The sequence below is a fragment of the Ischnura elegans genome, chromosome 8, assembly GCF_921293095.1.
Source record: "Ischnura elegans chromosome 8, ioIscEleg1.1, whole genome shotgun sequence".
Classification (NCBI taxonomy): domain Eukaryota; kingdom Metazoa; phylum Arthropoda; class Insecta; order Odonata; family Coenagrionidae; genus Ischnura; species Ischnura elegans.
Window position 1 is genome coordinate 58,825,460 of NC_060253.1, and position 25,014 is coordinate 58,850,473.

A 25,014-nucleotide genomic window follows, 5' to 3' on the forward strand; every position below is an offset into this window, starting at 1 on the left:
TTTGCCATCGGGCTTCGTTATCCCTTCGTTTGCACAAGATCAATTCCAATCAAAACCCCCCCCCCCTTATTCGGGAAACTTGCCATTTTTTTGCCTTTGAGATCCCAAGTGCTCCTCCACGGCTTCCTTCTGCTGTCTTCCTCCCTCGAACTCACACTGGGCAAACTAAGCTTTCCACTCCCTTCCCTTTTCATTTTTATCAGCCATCCGTTTGTGAAGGGTTAGAAAACTCGCTATGAAATATTGACGACGCATAGCTCAGGGATATTTAAGGAACGGAATTGTTTTTGTGCCCTGACGAAGTAAGCCGTGAGGGAAAGCCATCTGCGTGCAAGTATAAGGGCTTGATTGAAGTATTCAAGGTAGATGAGTGGTGCCTTTGAAAGGGTCTTCCTCTTACGATTGACTCGTGCCGCATCATATCAGCCCAATCCCCAGCCACCACCATGACGCAAGGTACTGAGCCTTGCTGATCATAAAATATTGGCTGTTAAGCTTTATGGTTTCATATTAGCAATGATATCACTTCATCTACATCTACGTAATACCCTGCGAGCTACCTCTGGGGTGAAGAAAGTTTTAGTGCTTTCCCGGGAAATAGACTTCGTGAAATGTTCTCGGGATCGCCACCGGGTCAGGAAACTCGTAACTGCCGACGTTTTGATGTCCGACTCGGCCATCGTCCTCACATCGACTCACAGCCCTGAGGATGATGTCCAAGTCGGACATCGAAACGTCTGAAGTTTCGCACACACGGAGAACATTTCACGGACACCTCCAAGATTTTTGGCAGGGGGTGATCGATCACTAGCATGCAGCATGAAAAATCATTCCCACAGGCATACCACACGGACATGAAAATGTCACGCATACTAGCAAATTACACTTCCATATTCTTGAAAAGCAATACTTGCCATCAACTCATGAAGGCAATCTGCCATTTCGTGACTTCCATAATTTAGTTTTTAAATTACGACCGCTTTCAGCTACCCAGCCATCATCAAGTACATAAGGAACAGAGAAAAAAATCGAAAATAAAAACCGAAGGAATCTTTTGATAGAATAGCGATCTTTTTTGGTATAATAGCTTGATAGCCCAATCGGTCATATTTTTTAATAATAAATTGTGGAAATCACGAAATATTATCATTGCTTATATGGAGCCCTTACACCATGTCCAAGCCTCTAGTTTCGAATTAATGTATGGTTTCATGTTACACTGGGATGCGTATTTGGATGAATTACCGAGGTTTTGGAAAGTCATTCCTTGTTTTCATATCTAAGAATTTTGTTTTTCTCCTCCGATAGTATCTTCTCGACGCGGAATATATTTTCATGCACGACGAGCCTAGAGAAGAAATGTGCATTCGCAATAGCGAGAGGCTTGGGGGAATATTCGGCTAAATAACTTTAGACGCTTGAAGACTGGATGAAGATAATCACCGAGGGACAAAAGGATGGCAAGAACCTGGCAAGAAAAGGAAGACCTCGAACAAAATACATGGAACAGGTAAAGAAAGATGTGAAAGAGATACGTAGGTGTGAAAAGATTGGGTGATAGGAGAATTGAGTGGAGAGCTACTTCAAACCAATCGTAGGATTGTTGACCAGCGATGATGAATTGTGGGTGAGAGATCATTCAGAAAGTTTGGATGTATTTTTGAAAATTTGATCAAATCTGAACGCATTGAATTTTTACATCCATTTTTCATTCGTCCCCTTCACGATTGCTGAATTAATTTTCTGGAGAGATTAATAGACGAAAGGGCTGGATGTTACCCTACCCGCCTTATGTTTTGATAAATATACTTAATTTTGTTTTTTGTAACGCATAAGAATTAAAAGGTGAGTTTACAGTTTTTTGAAGGTATATGCAGGCAGATTCCCTGAATGATGAACTTCAATTGATCCTGACATCCAAATTATGAGTTTTATTTTCATCCTATGTGCCAGGTGATACAGACTCTATCTATACTTTGAGAAGAGATTTTGAAAAGAGTAGCCATAACTAGAGGCATTATAGAATGTTCATTACAATAGAATAAAACTAACGCAAATTTTTACAGAATTTTTATCTGACGGACCTAGGTTTCGACAAGGTAATTAATATAATTGGGTAATATTATGGTATGAATAATGTTTCTATCATAATATAGCGTCTCTAATAATACCCATTACTTTGCTGAAACCTTGGTCTATCAATTAAAAAGTCTATGAAAATTTACCCAAGTTTTTTTATTTAGTAATGGAGATACTTTGAGTCATCGTGAATTATAGCTCTTAAGTTCAGAGAATGAATGTGATGAATGAAAAATACTCGTAAATTTGACATTATGACGTCAAGGCCGGATTGGACGCATTGGGATGTATGAGGTGAAGAGAGAGGTTATGTGAATGACCCTGTGGGGGATAAGGCCAAAAGGGTGCATTTGCAATAGCCAGCGGGAGGCTTTTAAAAGGTCACTCTCCCTTCCCGTGAGCACTTGTACCCCCTCCCCCTCCTCCGGTAACCCTGAGCAACCCTTTTCTCTATAAACATCCATACCCTCTCTCCCGTACCCTTGGATCCTTCCACCTCCCTTCATCGTAACCCTTAGAACGCATAACCCCGACCCTTAACACGGCGAGTTGAAAAAGAAATAAATGAAAGAGTGGAAGATTGAAGGTCTCGAGGAACAGCTTTTTTTCTCATCTCTGTTTTTTTTATTTGAGGCGCCGGCTAATTATTCCCTTTGTGAAGGCAGAAGAGATCACTGTCCCCTCCCCTTACCCCTCCCCCCGCACTTCACCTCTCAACCCTTTGCTTTTGGCCGAAACCCACCGCGAGGCCCCCCCTTCAAACCCTCCTCTCCGTTCCGCCAATCTGTTTTTATCCCTCTCGTTGCTAATCCCATTCCATTTTTTCCCCTCCCCCTACGCCTAAAAACCCCTTCAATCACATCCTTTATCGTGGGGAGCACACATAAGAAATATTTGTGGCAGGACCCTGAGGAAGCCTAGGATTCGTCAAGCATGTGGTGGGATGATTTTCGGTAACGCATAAAATTCATTTTTCCCAGGGAAATGATGATTATTTTCCTTAAAACCTCGTACTTTTTTCGTTACCAGGTGGAGTTAATATAAGATGAAAATATTGATGGGTAGGATTAAAAATCAATAACTGCGAGAAGGAGAATTGAAAGGAACCTTTAAAGAGGTAAGAAGAATGAGATGTCGAGAATACGAGTGTAAGAACGTGATATCGATGATAGATGATAAGGATATAAGGCATGAATAGAAAGGATATTGAGGGAAAATGAGTTTAATAATTTTTTCTCATTAGTAGATATTATTTCCTCGCTATTAACCAATTTCCGCACAGAAAAATATCTCCTTGAGGTTTTGAAGATATTTAGGAGTTTCGCTCCTTTGGTCGTATTAATTAATCCTTTTTTTATATGTTAATGATGCATTCATCATACAGTTTTCTCAGAAGGACCTATGGCTACACGGACGGAAAAGGTGTCAAAATCTAATGCGATCAATTTTCTACTAGGAAAAAAGGTTAATCTTCAGAGAAAGCTTAGCTTTGAATGAATCTAAGCTTCAAATTCAAAGCTATTCAAAGAATTCAAAGCTAAGTTAAACCATTTATCATGCTCCTGTTCATTCCAAAATCTCTTATGGTATAATCTGCTGGGACAGTGCATGCATGAACACATTTAAGTGTGCTCTCGTTCTGTAAAAAAAATAATTGGGGTAATATTGTCCAAACATTCTTATGAGTACTCATTTCTGTTGTTTGTGGCCCTAGAAGTGTTGCCACAAAGTAATTTGTATTAATTCAGATTCCTAAAATTGTTTTATGCCAGAAGTGGCAATATGCCGAGTGGATGTGATAAATATAATTTAAGGAGTGAGTCATTTGTAACAAACAGACCAAGGTCAACACTATACAAACGTTGTTTTCTTTACATGGCACCCGAGTTATTTCATTTACTCCCCGCTAAATTTAAAAGAAAATTAAATCCTCAAAACAAAATGTTAAGACTTGCCAAAGACGCTTTTCTCACAATAAATAATGGAACATTTACTATGTGTATTATTTACTGTATTATTATTTGCTTTTATTGGCATACATTTTTATTGTTTGATGGCGGCTCAACTGTGGTCCTATGACCTTGGAGACCACCTAAGGCTCCTTCTCTTCGTTTTTCAGCTGTAAAATCAAAATGTAGGAGTAAATATAATTAAGTAATTAAAATATCATATTCTCAGTGCCATTCTATTTTCACTTCTATTATACTTGCATCTTATTTAAGACAGTAGGCGTCCATATTAAAGTTCCGATTTGCACTCGTCTATTTCATCAAGCTATGACGATATAAGCTAAGACGATATAAGCTATCGTCTATTTCTATGAGCTTCACAAAGACACTAATAGACGGATTAGGTTAAAAAACATGAACCAGCATATTTTGACGGATTGAAAATAAAATAGTGCGCAGTTTTACATCGGGAGTCGCATTTCCTCAGCACAGTGTAGGGTTTAGCTAAATGGCTACTGCGGGCGGAAATGGGTTACTAAGGTACTGACATTTTCCACCTAAGCAATTTAATTTCTAGAAGACAAATTTATCTGTAGAAATGTCATTATTATATTATGTGTAGAAAAGTTCTAGTTTTTTTATATTCATATTTTAGACTCCCAACAGATTAATATTGTTACCGGATTAAACTCTCTCTTAATTAATAAAAGCTTTTGAATTGGTTTGGCCCATGTATGAATCTTTCCAATGCAAGGATGAAAATCGCTTCACGAAATAGCTTGGGGATTTTAATCTTGCATATCGTACGTAACGTAGGACAGTAAGGAAAGAAGTAGAGAGAAGACTGGAAGCGATCGAGATTTGGGTATGGAGAAGAATAGAGAAGTGGACGGAAAAGAAGAGGAATGACGAAGTGCTGGACATGGTGGGTGAGAAGAGACAGCTGTTAGCTGACATACGGAGGAGGCAGAAGGTGTGTATGGAGCGAGTACTTAACGGGAAGGTAATATTGAAAACAGTGTTAGAGGGTAGAATGTTAGGTAAATGAAGGAGATGACGGAAAAGAATTGGATTTTTAGATAGAATGAAAGGGAGTTGGACTTATTGTGTATTGTGTAGGGCGAATTCGCCGTGAAGACTTCATCAACAACTTAACGTTAATTTATAAATTTAAGTTGTGATACTAGCCTTTAAAATGATACAGTATATCGAAACTAGTCAAAGATTGTAGAAACTGAACTTCGTTATTTTTCCTAAGTTTTAAATTGAATTCTACAAGGTTAAGGCCTCAGTAATTCAGTACGTCGACCCATCAGGCGACTCCTCTCATGCTAGGCACTCAAATTCCAATTTCGCGATGTCTTCTGGTGAGACGCATATCGGCCATTTTCCGGAAACTTTCCGAGACGTTGTGCGTAAGGGGAATATTGGTATAATCCCCGACGACACTGCCATCTTCCGCCTAATAATAAACCACCCCTCGGAGCACTTGCAGCCTTCCCAACACCCTTTTTCAGCCTCTCGAACTTGTGTCGTCGTCTCCTCTTACCATTTCCCACTCGAAGTCTCCCCTGCTAATATTCTTTCTTTTCTTAACCTTCGACCTCCTCCTTATCCCTTCTTACCACTCGTCCACAACCCCTCCCTTATAACTCTCCTCACCCTGACGCGCGCGAAAATGCTAATAAGTCTGCGACGGCCGGAGAAAAAAGTTTTTAATTAGCGTAGATCTACGGAGGGTGGTGGTGGTGTGGGAAGCGGTGGCGGGAGGGAATTCAATTTATGGTGTCAGGAATGGGGAGCGGTTGCGAGGTGCAGATGGAGGCACCAGAATGATTCTCGTAGCACCACCTTCATTTCTCGGCTTCCGTGGCGGTGGGGTATAGTCCTTACCGACTTGCCAGTGCTTAATTTCTAAAATGTTTGGTACCTAAACGCATACCCACACATTTAATCATAAGATACTCGTAAAATATTTTTAAGATTGCTATGGGCTTGGCAGTCCTTAATCTTTAAAATGTTAGGTACTTACAAGCATGCCCAAAATTTGATCTTGATAAGGTATTAGTAAAATATTTTTAAGGTTGCTATGTATTTATAACAATATTGTGAGGTAGGTAAATAAAGTGATGAATGTATGACTGTCATATACAAGCCAGAGCTCGTGCAATAACTAAAATTACCTCAAATAACTCGTAAGTCTACGCACGATTTTCATATCTAAGCCGACGCCCCCTTCCGAATTTTAAACTTGTAATAAAATTCACAATGAGGAATCACGTTTTACAAAATATAAATAAACGATGACTTCTTTTAATTTTCCCCAATTTTCCCTGAGAGGTGCCCGAACGCCGCACAGTGGGCTGAAATCGGAAAAAGCAGGCCAAAACTTCAAAAACGATTTTTTTTATGTCGGAAGTTGAAACTTCGCATAAATATTCTCACTTGTCCAATTTATTCTTTCTTGTGCCCTCGCAAACGATATATATATGAGGTCAAACTTGAACAAAGCTGAAAAACATACACCCTCGATTTTTTCTGAAAATTGCCTATTGAAAATTACCTCGTGCAGTGGTTTCATACACTGTTTTATTAACAAATTTATAAAACCATCTTAATAAACAATTTTTACTATTCCATTTTGAGGGTTTTTAAAGATTTTTAAAAATATTAACCATAGGTATATAACAAAATGGCGGAGCCTGTTTTCAGCCAATTTTTTACATAAACGTATGGAACTGGTAGATACTTCCGTCGAATTCCACCAAGTGACTTACACCACATCGTTAAATGAAGCTTCAACATTGTGAATCTAAAGTAAAATCCTGCTCCAACTGTCAACCCAAAATTTTACTTCGTATTTTTCGAGCGTGCCGTTGACTGCGGTTCCGGCCGCCGCGCCGCGCCGGCGGCGGAGAGTACAGCGACACTGCAAGAGTGTGGATGAAATATGGCCACATTCATTTTTCTATCTGTATAAGCGATATAGTGATGATAGAAAATAGTCACCAGAAAATTAAATTGATGAATATTACGTGGAATGACACTTATTATGTAATCGCAGGGTTCTACAAGAGGTATAATGAAAGCTTTTTTTCTTTGAGTGCATTCCATATGCTACTGCGGAGAATAGACTTGCATCGAACACTTAACGTTGGGTAACGTGCTTCTTTTGTTGAGAAACGAACTCTCTTTCTAGTCGGTCGGCTGGTGTTCTATGGCCTCATCTTTTTCTCATTGTCCCATTTTTTCTCTAAATTAATTTTGCACCCTATTTTTTCTGTCTCGTAGTAGGTCTCTGTTATTAACATGCGCCTATTGGAGAGGTAAAATTATAGTATTCAGTTCAAATATTAATGACAAAATATTTTTTCAATTGACGTTTATCTAACTTATCACTGAAATCAAAGCCATAAAAGTAATATTTCATGTTTGTCCTTCCAATTAATGCTTTTCACACACGGAGGAATTTCTTCAAGTAATTACATGCGTTTCGAAAGATTTGGCACAAATAATTAATTAATTTGGGCAAAGAGGCGTGCAATAATAATAATAAACGTTTATTTCCGTGGACACAAAATGTATTGAATGTTTTACAGAAATAAACATTCTGCTGGCTTATACATTTGAAAACAATGATAAATATCTAAGAGCTACTGCATAAATATTTAATTTAATAGAAAATGTATATAACTTCCATATTGTAACAGCAATATCCACTCAATACACAACTATACATGAAACACTGCTGATATAGTGCAGAAAGGAATTTGGGGTAAGTTCACAAAGTACAAGAGAAAAAGTGACTGAGCCATGATTCATATTCACTATTGACTCACCCCGTCTATGTAATGGCCATTTCCCTTTAAGGTAAGCCATGTACGAGTGTTGTAAATAGAAAGACTTTTTGTTGTTTTTTGGTCCGGGTTTTTCGCGATCCAGCCCACTCTTCTGGACGTGGGGCGTTCTGAGACGATGGCATCTCTCTGGAGTAAACTTTTACTCAAGCAGTTTATCCACACCCTGGGATACATCCCAGATATCCCCCAGCAGGCTGGAGCCACGTACCTCTGGACTTGATTGAAGGCATGGTAGATATAGGAATTGGGATGGGATAATGGAAGGGTTTTAGCGACGTCATCCTCGCAAGTGATTTATGGAACTCGTGAAGGTGTCCCCTTGCTCGATTCTCTTCTCTCTCTCTCTCTATCCCTTCTTCGTCTTCTCTTCAACCTCTTCCATCATTGTCTCTCGTTTGATTACCATTTCCTCTCCATACTTCTCTCACCCCACAACCTGAATCTTCCTCTCTCTCCCCCTCCACTTCACCGTTTAATTTCTCCTTATCTCTCCGCTAAAATTTTCATTCCCTCCCCCCAAAATGTGGAACGTCTTATTGGAATTCTATGAAGCTCCTGAAAGAAGAGGGAACGTTTCAAGTTCTTGGGGAGGAAAATTAGCATTTTGTCTCTTCATTTATGCAGCCGGGATCGCGTCTCTACGGAGGAACCAAAGCACGCATCGCAAATGATTTTCAGGATCCTCATGCCCTCAAACAATTTTGCCTGCGGTGTGCCTCGTAACTTGCTCACTTTGCGCAACAATTCTTCATTCATTTTAGAGGTAGCTCAGTGAGTGTACCATCTATCAGATGCTCTAGGCTTTAATTACTTAGTACCGCTGGAATGGAAATAGTTCCGTACCCAAGTATCCGTTTTCATCAGCAATATTGAGTTAGATGCTAGAGTATATGCGTTAGGGTACTAATTGCCTGATGTTTGAGCTATATAATATTTTGTACGCAATGAGGTGGAATTGATTTACAATGAATGAATGCGCGGTAGTTTTTCAAGGAGCAAGGAGCTTTTTAACTGTTTTTTCCCACTAAATTTACAAAAATTTCACTGTTAACAATGAGTTACAAATTAAATATATTTCCTCAATAAAACCATCCATGAGTTTATTCTAATAAAATGTTGGTTATGGTAAAATGCGAGGTTGTGTCAAAGACTACGATTTGAGTAAAACTGGTTGGAGAGATGTAAATAAAGAGATATAATTACTGGTTCATAAATGAGTTGAGTGGCGATAATATAGTATTTAAATCAAGCTGAATGTTACGTAATTATTTTTATAGATGGACAAATAAGTAGATTTTAGTATCAGTTTTACTATCAAAAACCTACTTCGGTTCTATGATTCATGTCATACGAAATACATATTCACTCGCAAACCCCTGAAAAACTGATTCATAGAGGCAGTCAAATCGTTATTATGCAGTCACACACTACCCCCAAGTAGTTCATTATAAAACATATCCCTGTAAGTTGAATCACTGGTTCAATAATTTTGACTTCAAACATACTATTTTTTATTATTGAAACGTTTCCAATTACTGCTCACAAATATTCTAGGTCTGATTTTATATCTCAAAAGGCTTGATCCCCTAATACCGCTCGTTTTGGTACTTTAATGCTCTATTTAGTCTTCGTTCATTTAACAGTATGTCGCCTGATTTTTTTTACACTTTTCCTCTATACGTCATTCCAAGCACTGATATCCTTTCCGTACGTTTTCCGTCCTTCTCGTATCATTAACCGCTTTCCGTGTCCTCGTTTTCTCGACGAGGGATGACCAGACTTTTTTTCTGAAAAATATATATCCCCGGGAAGTATCCTAATGGATTTGGGCTTATCAGGGTGTCGGCTCCAGCTGTGTCAATCTACGTCACGGTCCTTTCACCGATGGAAAAGTGTGGCTGAGCGCAGACGGCTTTCATATCGGAACCCTCTTTTCTTGCTTGTGTATAGCTCACGCTGAGATTTCATTACTTTTTTTAGGTCATTAGCCGAGTGTCTTTATGGCCAGAAGAGATTAACTTCGATTCGTTTCGCTCAAGCGTAATACTTTTCACATCATTTTCGGTGCGAATACTCACCAGAAACACACCTGAAACGTGTACGCTTGTAAAAAAAAAAAGGAAATCACTATTTTTTTAACTGCCATCGACTCGTATGGATTTTGGTCGTGTAATGAGCCGGTGTACCATAAGGCTGTTCATGCTTTCCCCACTCATACAAAGGCGAACTTTTAGGCTATCAATCATTTTTTCCTTTCAATTCTTGGGCCACTTTTTTTCAATTTGTGGTAAATCGATACCTTAGCCAATTTTATGTCGGACTCATCCACTGATGCGTGCCTTAATTTAGATTGTAGTCTGAGGAGTAATTGATGCTCTGACTGAAGCCAGGATATTAAGCTTCTCACTGTTTATTTTGCTGGAAATCGCTAATATTTGCTTTCATTTAAACCCTTCGTGGTTAATTTTTATAAAAATGCCTCTATTACATGATATTTCTTAACGCTCCTTCATTACTTTAGGAAAATTTGAAAGCAAAGGCGCCTTCTTTTTCAGTAAAAAGTTTGCTTTTAGGCGTAATTTAATAAAACAAATAACTGAAATGCTTCCAGGTTTTCTTTAGATTTTAAGGGCCTAAAGAATTCACATAATTATTTTAAAATCTTCTTAGCTCAATATTTTAAAATGATTCATGAAATACTTTGGTAGGGTAAGAATAAAAACTGAGTGCTTCATTTTGTGTTTAAACTTGCATGTGAAGCGAGCAAAGAGTTTAATGTACATACTGTGCATAAAATATTTACAAAATCAGCAACGCAATATCAATTAAAACCATGAAAATATTGATGTGTCCTATATTACTCTAAGGCCGGCCATATAAACAATCTTTCTGCCTTTCTTTTACTCAGAATACATATCGATGGCTAAGTTCTAACAACACGTATCTCAAAAAAAGCAAATTTTCAGGAGAGCAAAAAACGATTAATTTTTTTAATGGTTTATAATTTAAATTCATTTTTAAAAACAAAAAATATATAAAACTGATAAAGAAGTATGCCTACAATTGCAAACAAAGAGTTGTTTTTTTCTTGAATTTTATTTTTTTATTAACAGTATTAGCAGTATTAACTCAGACCGGCTAAATTTTGATAAACGTGTTATTTGAACTTACCCATTGTTATGCACTTTTTATGGAAAAGATGGCACTAAGCATAATGTATTATTCAGATGAAAATGTACTTTTTTGTTATTTTATCTTAGTGATTTTGAGAAAGTAAAATACCGGTTGTAAACAATAATAAGTCTTTTGCCATTGATGTCTCGTGCGAATGAATAGTATGATCGGTTATGTTAATAGTTTAATCCTTTTAAACTCCTTATATGTCTTTTCATGTAGGATAACTCAAACTAAAATATGAGTAATTGATGCGAGATGTTGTGAATTGGGTATGCGTATAACTGAACTAAGTTCCTGTCATACATGCGGGGAACTAGAAAATACTTAACATTTTTATTCACCCTATCTGATGAATTTAAATTTTAATGATACCTTTCACCAAATATTTCAAGCTTTTCCACAAAATATATCGATTCATCTTGATCTGATGCTTGTTTTAGAATATTGTGCGGTTCTCTCCTCCACATTAGAGTATCATGAATTTTGATAATGTACCTAAGCTAAATTTTCGGTGCCCAAATGAGGCCCAAGCGAACAGAGGTTTAGGTAGAATGGACGAGATTTCTAACATGCTTTCTCCCAAGACATCTCAAATCATCTTGATCTGATGCTTTTTCGCGATATCGTGCAGTTTTATCCTCCACATTTAGAGCATCGAGACTTGTGGCATAGTGCCTATGCTAAATTTTTGGTGTTTGTAAGGTAATAGAGACAAGATGAGCTGCACAATTGACGATATTTCTTACATGCTTAGGCCTGATGCGGTACAAAAATTTCCCATCTGCGTATCCGCCTCCACAACCCTCTTTCCTTGCACTCTCGTTTACGGCGTAAAGTTTGGAGACAGGCTCCGCCCACCTCCCCCTGAGGCGAAAAATAAAATTCATGAAGACCTCTCGTTTACATTTCCGTGCTTCTTCTGTTTTCCTACCTCGAGCATCCCGACTCGGGAGCGGCGCCTTGTGATCTTCATCCCGTGCACATCCCTTTTTATTTGTTTCGTACTTCATTTTTTTTAATTGCGCCCCTTTGTCGTCAACGTGCCCCAAACCCTTTTTACTTCTTCACGGCGTCCCCTCATCACAAGATGATCTCGCGAAATATAGTTTTTTTTCGTATTTTTTTTTATATTTCCGACTTTTTCCCCCCTGCTAGCATATTCCCCTTGCCACGAGCCGCGTTTCCTAGTCCTCAAACACACGCAAACACAAAAAAAACTGCAGTGCTGCCCCCCCTCGGTGTCAGCCGAAAGGAACCGTCTGTGCTCCTCGTGAAGCGCACGGGGCGCCACACTCAAGAGCTCGCTCGCCGCCGTTCTTCTGTTTTCCTCTTCTCTCTCTCACGTCTCTCTCTCTTCCGTCTCTTTTAGTCCCCCTTCTTTGTATTCTACTGCTTCTTCTTCCTCTTCACATTCATCCCCCACTCTTCTTCCTCTCAGTCCTCGCTTCCGCCATCCAGCCCACCTAACGTTTCATCACGTTCCGCCTTTTTCCTCCACTCTTTCACTTACGTGCGTCTTTGGTCCATATTTTTATTTTACGCCTTTCAGCCATTACTCTGTCTTGTAAAAAAGGATGCTAGTATGTTATCCCTGACGAGAGAGGAACGAATTCTTGAGGATTGCGGCGTAAAATGCTAGTAATTCGTATCCCAAGTTCCTCTCTTCCACTAGGTTCAATTGTTTGTCTTCTAGTTTATATTCGTATGAGCGTGGTCTAGGTTCACCAAAGGTCGGATTTTCCTAGAGGCTAACTAGGCTTCAGCCTAAGGACTACAAATTGGGTTTTATGGGTCAATGTTCGATTGTTAGTTGAATGATATTAGAATTTATGTATTATTTTTACTGTAGGTGCCTTTTCTGTTTCTTACTTTGTTATCTGATAGGTAGATTTGTTATTCATGAGTGTAAATATAATGCTGCCACCAGGCAATAGCCTACTTGTAGCAATATGTAATAATAATAATAATTAGCAATTCAAATTGATAGCAAAATGAAAATTACACTAATCTGAAAACAGTGAACACTAAAACTCGGTACCGAAAACAAAGAGAGATTCTTCGCTTATGACTAATAAACAAGCATATCAATGTTGTATTTTACTATCTCTCATGTGATGCACAAACTTTAAAATTTGAAGTGCTAGAGCTAATAATTGGAATGGCATAGGACATCTTTTCATCCATCTTCGGCCCTCTGTGCACCAAAAAAATTAAACATAAATAAATACCATGTCTCCGAGGGTAGCGTGGCGAGCGGCGGGTCACACACCGAAACCTTCCACGGCCCGCATTTGTCACTAGGGATTAAAAGTTTGGGTCCAATAATTCACAAGTGCATAACTTGGAGTATGGATCTCATATCTGATTACTTCCTGTGAGATCCACGATCTTATTTTCAGCAGACTGGTGTCGTTGACGCCAAGGAATGAGCGATTTTTATGTCTCGGGTGCACCTACTTTTATTATGGTCCTTCATCATACTTGCAGATAGTAACCAAATGGTGAAACCAAAGATAAAGTGGAGACTTTTTGCTTTCATTTTCTTTCTTTAGAACATAAAACAATAATCATCTTTTGCCAATAATCCTAAGATTTTTTTGACGCAGCTGTCAATTTCTCTCTCATTTCCGCTAGCTTTTTCATAGCACACATGCCTTCTCTCTTAGATCCTTTATTTTCCTGTCTATTAAAGCCTGAACCACACGATCATTTTCTCCGTCATTTCCTAGTGATCACAATCGCGATCACTAGAGTGGTCACTCGCCAATGATCGACGCCGGCAATTGTTTTTCGCGATCACTCTAGTGATGAGGATTCCCATCACTATTTTTCATCACTCGTCCAGTCGCTTTTTCCGTCGCTAAAACCGTCACTAAAACCCCATATCAGCCAATCGGAACTCATGTCCGTATGGAGCGATTGCAACGCAACGTTTGACAATCGTGGGGACGACATAGATCAACAAACACGCTAATTTTTTCGTTATGCGGGTCCTATGACAACGAGCTGTGATATCGAAAGTAATGCGGAAGGCGACGACGGCGGGATGGACCGTGTGATTCAGAAAAATGATCACTATAGGGATCACTTTTCCCGTCGCGAAAAACGATCGCTCTAGTTATGACTTTTCGCGACGAAAGAAAATGATCGAATCAGGCTTAATGTAACTCATTCGAGATCGTCCCTTGCCTTTCTGTCCTTTCACCTGTCCTTCTACATTTGTTTTCATCGGACCATCATGTATCATAATGTCACCAACTAAATGTCCCCATCTTCTCCCTAAGGTTTCCAGAAGACTTCTCTTTTCTCTTTCTCACTCCTTTTAGCAATTCCTTATTTTATACTGTCTTGGTCGATCCATTTCAGCTTCATCATTCTTCGGTGACACCAAATTTAGAAAACGTCTGCCCTTGACTTCTTCGTAACTGTTAGCGTTCAAGCCTCGCTTCCATGGTGATACATTAAACAATAACCCTAAACTATACATATTGATAAACCAGCTCCTTTTCAAAGTTCCACTGCAGAGAGACGAAATCAGACTTTTCTCGCGACACAATCTGTCGTTTTCTACCATGGCATTGCAAAAGGATATAAATTATCACTTAATAAGGGGTCAATAGCCTCTGCAGGACTCTGTTGAATCAATATGACGACTCTTACATCTAACTAACACAAGATGCCCGTTTTGCTTTCTGCTCCTTGTTGAGAATAATATCGATATATAAGTCACGTGGTTTTGTATTCTCTGCTTTGGCTCTGATTTTCTGCGTGCGACTCATTTTTTTTAATAAATCTTTCATAATTTACATTTTTTAAACTTCCAGGTGAAACATGTTATTGAATTAAGCGAAAAATTAAATATGGTATGTAGTATCAAGATTTCATTATATTTCACTTCAGCGAATCGTAGTAACTCGTGGTTATTTATAAAAATGTAATTTTTGATGTCGCTACTCACTTTTAAACGTTATTGAAGAAATTCGTTGATTATCGTGCTAATTTTTAAATTATTTTCTTCATTAACTAATCATTTATGACTACAAATCTAGCTGAAACCTTGAAACGCACTTTTTCATTTAATTTAATAAGTATCGAATGGATATGGACCTCTAATTTTTTTCTTAGACCGTTACTTATGTGCTAAATTAATATTAAAAATACACTGTCAGTACGATATCAACCGTTCCTATAGTTAATTTGCAACGCAAATGATTCATCGGTTATAAGGTCGAGTCTTCCTCATAAAAGCGGCGATATTTTTCCCATAAACATTTTTCTTCCATTTCTTCCAATAATTATTATTAACTCCCTAACTATTAAGAATTCTGTTTTAGTATATTTAATGGCAAAAGTCCCATGGCTTACCAATATTTTTTATGATTTGATGATAATGAAACAAAAGAGAGGAAATAAAACCCCGTGGATATAGGCTACCATCAACACGCATATGTCAGAATAGTAGTATCTTTTAAACTCGTCCGTCTTTCACCAGCCTATCAACGCGCTTACGGCCCTTTCCAAATGCACGCGGGCAGTCCGTGAGGAAAGCGGTCTCCGCTTTTCACATTGGCGCTGAAGAAAACCGACCGCGTCCGGCCAATTGTGCTGAGCCTACCAAGGTAGTGGAGAGGATTTGAGGAGAAAATGCTACATTGTCTCTTGGTGAGGAATAAGAGAGTCGAAATCCCGACGACATCCTGACGTTCGTAGATATTGCAAGTCCCGGCGCTGATGGCTTGGGACAGAAATCAAAATGGATCGAAAAATAAGTGTCCTTCCATAACTGATCATCAGTGACTAAAAATCCAGCTGACTCCTTGAAACTGACTTTTTCATAAAATTTAATAAGTATCAAATGGTTATTGAACTCTCATTTTTCTTATGATCGATCCTTATGTGCTGACCTTGTGTTTAATCATACAGTTAGTACGGTATCAAAAGTACTTAAAGTTTATTTTTGCAAAACGAATCTTTGAACGGTTGTAAGGTCTAGTATTGATCATAATACCGTAGAAATTTCTTCCCTAACGTAGATGTTGCTAGTCCTGGCGATGATGCCTCGGGACAGGAATCAAAATGGATCGAAAAATACCTTTCCTTCCGTAACTGATAATCAGTGACTAAAAATCCAGCTGAGTCCTTGAAACCATTCTTTTCCACATAATTTAATTAGTATAAAAAAGTTATTAATCTCTCATTTTTCTCTTAGAGCCATCCTCATGTACTGACCTTATGTTCAATCATACGGTTTGTATGGTATCAACAGTAATTGTTGTTTATTTTTTCAAAGCGAATCATTCGTGAGTTGCAAAGTCTAGTATTGATACTTACTCCGTGGAGATTTCTTTCCTAACATTCGTAGATGTTGCTAGTCCTGGCGCTGATGCCTCGGGACAGGAATCAAAATGGATCGGAATAAAAACCATGTCCCTGCGTGAAGGGACGACGGTCAACACACCCGTTTCAAATCTCACCTCCGGCTCCATTCGACGGACTTCAAAGCCGTCCTTCAACCCCGCTGCGTCGTCCGACGGATTTTCGAGGCTTGAAACAAGCGCTCGAGGCTCCCAATGAAAGGATACGACCGCGACGGAAGGCGACTCGAAAAGTTATATTCTCCCAGAGGACAGGAGCTCACTCCTTTCTTTCATCCACCCTTTCCTCATTTCTACCTTCCCCTGTCCTCGGGCCGCAAGGGGTCGGGGAACCCTCATCCCCTTTTTCCCAGCAGATGAAATAATAATGACCATGGTCTTATTTTTCTTTCCCATCTCAAACCGTGTCCCCCTATCACACAGGGTAGTGACTCTGGATCTCGTGGTCAGAGATGACCGCTACGTCGCACTATCACGTTTTCGAAGGAGAGGAAAAAAGATGAACGAGTGTTTTTTTCTTGTGACAGGAGGATGAATGTGACTCTTTCTCCTCTGGACGAGGAGAAGGCATCGAAATGTTTGATGCGAAATGAAAGAGATGGTTTCTTTTTTCATTCTGTCGGGGTTTGAAGGACGAGACAGTGAGGACGCGATTTTTGGTTCGTTTGTTTTGGGGTAGAAGTACCGTGACTAGAGTTGTAGGACAGGAATTTAGTCAATACGTTTGTGTTAAAGGTATAAGTTACATCTTTTCAATAGGAATTCTAAATACCGTGAATAGAGCTATTAATTTTTTAATTAAGTGTTGGCAACTACTAGCCTGTGTTTAGTACAGAATTCAAGTAGCCTTTCGCCTCTTCTATTTCGATATCCTAATTCATATTTTCCAGCTATCATTCCGTCTTGACCATCGCCGACGACGGCGTTCTAGTCACCGAAAATAATATTTTCTTCCCCTCTTACCTGCTTGATAACTTCCGTAATATCTTGGTAGATAACTTCCACTTCTTCGTCTTCATAATCTGATGTAGGCATGTAAACCTGCACCACTATAGTCGCAACGTGTTTAGTCTCTATCTTGACCATTACTATCCTTTCATTTAAATGCAGGTGACTTTTAACACGCATCCCGACGCTATTTCTAAGCATTATCCCCACTCCAGCATTACTATTTAGCGTTCCTGTGTGTATCATTCTGTAGCTTCCACTCTTAAAGTCTCCTTCTTGAGGCCACTTCATTTCTTTGATTCCTAATACGTCGAGGTTCATTCTAAGCATCTCCACCTTCAAGCTGTCCAACCTATCGCAATTGCGAAGCGATCTACCGTTCCATGTTCCTATCCTTAACGTTCTATCACCATTGACCGATGTAACCTCTCAAGTAGTCACCGCCCAGAGATCCGAATGAGGGACTAGTTTACCTCCGGAATATTTTACTCGAGAGAATTCCATCATATCATGATATACAGTGAGTGGAGTAGCTACGACTCCTCGGGATGATAATATGGTGGTTTCCCCTTGCCTTCCAAATGGTAATACTACAGCCGTTAAAGTAAATGTTACCACGCTCGTAATGAAGTGTATGTCGCTGTATCTACCAATACGGTCTCCACTTTCGCACATATGAAAAAGAGCTGCTGCCCTCTCCCTCGGGTAATGAGAGGCATAATTGTTGGCGGCTCCCAATTGTCAAGTCACGGCATCTTCACAGGTTTCGGTATCATTTAAATGGTCTACCTTCCCCAAGGATAGACCAATACCCCCTCAGAAAACCGTCACTATTTGTCCACAACTGCTTATTCGACGAGAGAAATCGCTTATCTCGCAGCTAACCTCTCTATCTAGAGGTTGACCCACCATCCGCAATCCTGTGGACGCACTCGGTGGCTTTAAGCTCAGCCACAAATGGCTTAGATAACTTAACAATTGAGAATTTATATCTTTAAGAGCGACACGGAGAACATAATATTAGAGCCTCACTTTATCTCCGGATCCGATAGAAGCGAAAAATTAAGAGAGATATTTTGCAGAACGGATAGATATGGGAATTCGTTTTTCCCCCGAATCATGAAAGACTTCAATAAATGCTAGTCGTAATTTTGTTTGAGCATTTGCTATTTATATGTCAATTGCTGCTATTCTAACACCCCATGCCACACGTCTATTTGCCTACACGCTTGCAGGGTAATATGTAGTTGTTGATATAGATTAGCATAGTAAATTTTGAAATTTTCTTGAAAAATGGCATAACTTCGTTTCTCGCGACAACATCTTTAACGGAGCTCGTTCGCCAAAGCGTGAGTTTATCTCCATAGCTACGACTCCCCTTGGTTTATTTCCTTTACCCAGGTTTTTCTCTCCTCCAACTTCCCCGTGTACTTGACCATTCACCAAAGGCATGGACGACAACTCTCCCCGTGACGCCGTCGCTCATGTTCCTCCTCGAGCCTCCGCGGTGAAAGACAAGTGTGACTCTTATCTCAGCTGTGAAATCTAAAGGTATCTCACGGCGACGGATTCGGAAGAGATGATAGCAGCGAGCGCTGGGGTCAGTCGTGATGACAGGAACCGCCCGGAGTGGTCAGCGCTCTTCATCTTACGGGTGGCGTTCTCTCCTTTCAGTTTTTCCAAGCGAAGTCGGCGAGGGTAGGGCACTGCCCTGTTTCTACGCGCGGAGTTGGAATCGTATACAATGAGGAGTGTTTCTTTTCCCGCTGCAGAAATTCTTCAAAGTGAAATTATATCAAAGGAAAACGAAATGGAGACCTTTTTCGCGAGCTGCATTTTATTGCGAAGTCACCTTTTTTCTTGGAAGCTCGTTTATTCCGTTAAAAAATTTTAAAATATTCTTATTTTTATGTCTGCTCATGGATTTTTAGGTACTTATTTTTAGCACCTTGAGTTTGACCCAATACTTAGATGATTATTTGCACGTTTACTGTGCCGTAAATATATATTACTATCTTTTTACAAAGAAATATTATGTATTTTATGTTTGGTGGGTGATGTTTTGATGTACAGAAATTCTTTTCGATTGATAAAAGCGTTACAGAATATGTAGATTCTTTATAATGCAAGCTAGAATCTATTCTTCGCGTGTCGTAATTAACTAACATCAGCACGGCTAATCTTAATCCTTGTGTTTTCTGTTCCGTCAATGGATCAATTTTGCATGCGATATTAATCTTTATCGCTTTTAACTTAAAAATACCATAATTCATTAGTTAAATCAAATTTTTTATACGTATCCGTACGTATTGCCTTCTAACTCTGTCAAAAACTGGCATCGAATTCAGTAAATATTAATTCTGCCAAGTTAAACAGAATCTCCTGGAAGGATAATAACTGTTCACGTTGAGTGTTATGAGCGACGGCTCAAGGTAGTAAAGATAATGACTTCATCGGCCCTTGAAAACAGTAACTGTGATACTGCTTAGCTATTTTAATATCTTGAGTTTATGAGGTAATACGCACATATTATGACCTAGAGGCCTCGTCTAAGGTACCAAAAGTTCAGCGTCATTGTACAATGCCATGGAGAAAGTCCATATCTGTGATTTTCATTTCTCGTGTTTTAGCTTTGCATTTAAGAAATAAAAAGGGTTAAATTCGCTACCTAATTGGATATGCTCACTGCTGTAAATAATAATATTAAATTAGTTCCCAAGAGGAAAAATTTCCCTCAGTTCATAACAAATAATAATTTTAAAATTTATTTATTGGCTCACCTGCAAGTTTTTTCCTACTGGCAGGGAAGAAATGCATTATTTTTGCATTCTTTTTCTTAACTTACTCCATCGGTTTGTCTATTTCATCGTTGGAGTCTTGTAATAGATTTTTAACCACTTTATCACTATCGGATCAGCTTAAACTTTTTTACACGTATTGCTTCTGATGACAATACAATATTCTATATTCAGACAAGGAAATTTGTTCCATTGTCAATTCCTAATCAACTAAATTTCCATGTGGAAAAATTGTTTTAAATTTGATCAAAATATGGCGTTTGTTATGTTTTCTTGACAGAAATTTCTTAAGCAGCTCTGATTCAATCGATTGTATGATTCGCCAATAAGAGGCAGAAAATAAAATAAAAAATATTTAAAATACACATTTTTTCCAAAACGCGTTTAAAATTCAATAGAAAGTAGAAAAGAAAATTTTAATCACTCGAAGAACAAAGTTTGGGTGCTGGATTGGTTTATTAGAAATTAGTTTTAGAGACAGTGAGTGCAAGTGTAAGTATTTATTTTAGTGTAAGTAGTTTATTAGAAATGAGTGTGAGTAATGTGAGTAAGCGTTATTATTGGTACGCATTATTGATATGTAAACCTAATCAGCACCCGCGATTTATTCTCCGAGTAATGTAAAAATTACTTTTTTTTGTGAATTATATACTGTTTTCGTAAAAGGCGTTTTTATCCTTTTAATTTTATTTTTAGGTCTATTCATTTAATTCATATTTAGCCATTATTTCATGTTTTTTTCAATTACGCAAAGGTATCAGGAATCGTGAAAGAGGATAAATAATAAATGGTAAAATATCTCGGTGAAACAACTCCACTTTAGTCAACCCGAAACATATGTTTATTTGGAAAATTACCTCTAGTGAATGTTAGTACAACCCAATTATGACGGTAAGAATAGGCTGGGGGAGGCTATTCTCGTCCTGCTAATCACGTGGTATCAAGATTAGTTACCATTCTTGTGACAAACTATTAATTTTTGTCTAAACTCAGACTAGAATATTCGATACTTTCACTTCTGTTGAACTGAATACCATATATCAACAGAACCCAACCTCGGTAATATAGCTAGGGAGATAGCCGCGTTGAGACTCGAACGAAATAGACCCTTTGTTAGAAATGAACTGACAAAAATTAATTTGGTGAAAGTCAATATTCTCAGGCTGTTTATTTAATCGTGTGCTTTTTTCCAGGTGCAAGAGCTTTGAGACGGCGAAGCGAGGCGAGATCTGCAGGATTCCCGGTTGCTCTGTGGGTCCCTCAGTCCCTGGATCTCCGACGCCCATCCGACTGACGCACCTTTCCTGCGAAGACACTTTCCGTCACTTCATCCTATACGTCTACACTGGAAAGGTATGTAATCCAAAGATTTTCGCTGGTCTAAAGACCGTTTCACACGGGGCACGTAATTCCGCAGGTTAGAAATGTATTTTTCCTGAAAATGGCGAGGAATTACGCGAATGCACGGACGAAATTAGAACAGGGGCTATTTTACCATCTCAGGTCTATGCATTCTCGCATGCATTCAAGCAATTTTCCAATTTACAGACATAATTTTGACTGTGCCTTCATACACACGTCAGATTATGTGCCACGTGTCAGCAACTAATACTGGGGGGTATGGAATACGGGAGGTGCGGGTTCCTTCCCCCAGAAAATTTTTAAGATAAATGGTTCAAAATGGTGAGTTTTACGGCTTTCTGGGGGATATTTTATTAATCCTTACACTATTCTATAATTAATATTTATCCAATTATGTAAAATGGATTAAATTTTAAAATTTCTCTAATTTCTGGGGGGGTTTTATCCCCCAAAACCCCAACGCTGCGCCACTGGTCTCCACTCCCATAATGGACTTCCTTCTTCAAATTTCAATACAGCCTATTCCTTTTCATTCTATCTAAAAACCTATTCTCTCGGAGGAGCAATATCAATACCACAAAATTGTTTTTCTAGCCTATTCCCATCAAATAGGAACTGAAGTTTTTTTCTCATTTTAAAAATTAAAAATGTAATTAATGTGTTGGTAAAATTTTTATGCGCTAGTGTTTTTGTATTTTTGTAATTTTGCACCTTTATGAAGAAAAATTACTAAATTTGAAAACAATCCTGAACTCACTACAAATGGTAAAATTTTCTACAGCAAAATACGTATTTGCAAAAAATTACCTACCTATGGAAGGATAACCATTAAAATTTCCAAAAATAAAAACACCACTTCAAGCATGTATATTAGACAAATTAAAGTTCATGATGAATCAAAAATCAATAACAAACCACTACACTCAGTTCTCTTTATTTCTTTAATTAAAAAGTAACAAAGTGTGAAAGCATTCCGTCGCGAGAGAAATGGGGACATGCCACCGACGCCTTGATGAAGATAGCACTTAGGCAGAACGAATCTACTTTCAGGTTAATTCAAATTACTACATAATTTGATCGGTCTTAATTTGTTCTGGATTACTCTCCTCGACACTTGAATAATTATCTGATTGCGTCTGAATAACCAAGCTGCCCTATTGAATGAATAAGAAAATGAGAATACTTTACGATTTGTAACTTGCGGTGGATAGTTTACCAGCATATTCAGAAATGCTGAGCTTGAATACGTTATAATAACGTACCATTTTTCAAAGGTCGAAATGCCTGTAATACAGTGTTATCAGCAGTTATCAGATATAATTCAAGTGGTGGCCTCATAGGCGGATTTAGGAGGGGCTTGAAAAATGGGCAAGATTTTTAATGCGTTTATCATTACGTACGTTTTATTCTGTGTATTACGGAGCCTCAAGTATTTAATGTAATGTTAATAACTTCCACATAAAATAAAGAGAACATTCCTTCAAAATAAAGAGAACTTTTTCTGCAGTAGGTAACTGTTGTATTTTGTTTTTAATCTCAAATATGAGAAGACCTGTCAGACCTTCGTGTCCTTCCCACCCCCCATAAAAAAATCCTGCATCCGCCCTTGGGTGGCCTAGCTCCTGCTGAAATTTTCATATCAAAAATCACTCGGTTCCAATGCGCGTGCGTCATGGATTCGTGGATTTGGTTCTTTCCAAACGGCCAGTTTACACGGTACGTTGACCAGCACGAGTTAATGTGTGAAAGTATGAACGATTTTGGTGGACCGGAACAGAACATGTACGAACGCATAAACAAAATTAGAACAGGTTCTATTTTCTGTGCATGCATTCGCTCAAGTTGGGTGGTTACACGGTGCATTTTGGCGTTCATTCTCACGTTCATGTATTTAGATAGTAACTCGTACGTGTTAATGTTTCGTGCACACCATAGGTGGATTTAGAGGGTAAGGGGGCACGTGCCCACCCCCCCCCCCCCCAGACGCTTAAAAAATAAACAATATTTTTAATTTGGCTTTCATTAAGTTCGGTTTATTTTGTGTATTACGGTGCCACAATCATTTAAGTTAATATTAATAACTTTCATATGAAAATAAAGATAATATTTTCTACAGTAATTTATGTATTTTGGTTTTACTCTCACAATGGGAAGACCAATCAGACTCTTAAGTCCCCCCCCCCAGAATATGAATGATTCGAAGAATCGAATCACGTGAATCGAATCCCTAAAAATGAACCGAAACTCCAACCTCTGGTCGGTGCGTCATGAAGCCGCCGCGAGCAGTGGATGATCGAGCCATCTCTCCACAGATTTACAAACTTGGTGGGCGTTTCCTGTTGCGGGCGCCCTGTTCTCGCGTCTCGATTATTGGCGTTCCTTCGCCGCCGGCAGATGTTACTGACCTCAGGGAGGTTGGGGATGGTCCGGGCCGCGAGAGTACGAGACAAGAAGTGAGGGGAAGAAATGGGAGGAAGAGTTCGCTTTAAGTCTGGTCATGACCTCGAGCACAACAAGTAGCTCAGGTATTAGAAATACGCATGACGACTCAAAACGCTTCTTAAAGGCCTGGTTACATGGTACATTCACACGTACAAGTTAATGTGCGTTTGGTGCATGATTTTGGTGGACCGGAACGAAACATGTACAAATGCATGAACCAAATTAGAATAGGTTCTACTCTCTGTGCATGCATTCGCACAAGTAGGGTGTTAAGCATTTCGGTGTTCATTCTCGCGTTCATACATTTAGACATTAACCCGTATGTGTTAATGTATCGCGTTACCAGACCTTGACGGCTCGTCTGAGAAATTTTTCTTCGCCTACGAGGAGCGTATTGTTTTCTCCTCTAGTTCTCTCGATTTTTGTATCAGGAAAAAATGAATTATTATTATATTCATCGGATATAACGGACAGATGCAGTTAATAGGAGACAGAAAATTCGCTGAAAAGCTGTTGGAATAACATTCTTGCTGGATTTTAATGATTGGGTTGGTGTTGTGGCTACAGTACTGGCTACCCACTCAGTCGAACCGGGTTCAGATCCCGACGGTGATATATATTTTTCAGGATATGCTCGATCCGTGCTTGCTTCGTGGGGGTACTTCACTCTATCCGTCGGATGAGACGTTACATTGTGGTCCCCTTGGCGCCTTTCGTTAAGAGCAGATTAATGCCGACGCCGGGTTTCTCTCCACAATACCCTTCATACCTTTCCCTCATGGCGTCAATGACCTTAGCTGCCGGTCTCCTCCTCCAAATATCCTAAATCTTAAAAGGATACGCAGTTTTTATACTTTTTGGAGTCGAATATTTTAGAATCTTTTTAAAATTTTATAAGTTTTTAAAATTTGAAATTTAAAATAAAGCTAAAGTGACAGAGAAAAAATAAGGTTACATTCGGATTCAGTCCCGAAATATACATAGGCTTCAAAAATTAAAAAAGAAAAATGCATGCATCGTCGGG

The 25,014-nt window shown here is 38.8% G+C and overlaps 1 protein-coding gene across 1 annotated transcript in view; it reads left to right on the forward strand.

Moving 5' to 3' along the window:
* LOC124164419 (kelch-like protein diablo) overlaps positions 1-25,014 on the forward strand; it is a 250,312-nt gene that overhangs the window by 199,835 nt on the left and 25,463 nt on the right. Inside the window, exon 2 of the mRNA XM_046541744.1 lies at positions 21,380-21,539. Within this exon, the coding sequence (XP_046397700.1) occupies positions 21,380-21,539 (160 nt within the window). The remainder of the gene's footprint in view (positions 1-21,379; positions 21,540-25,014) is intronic.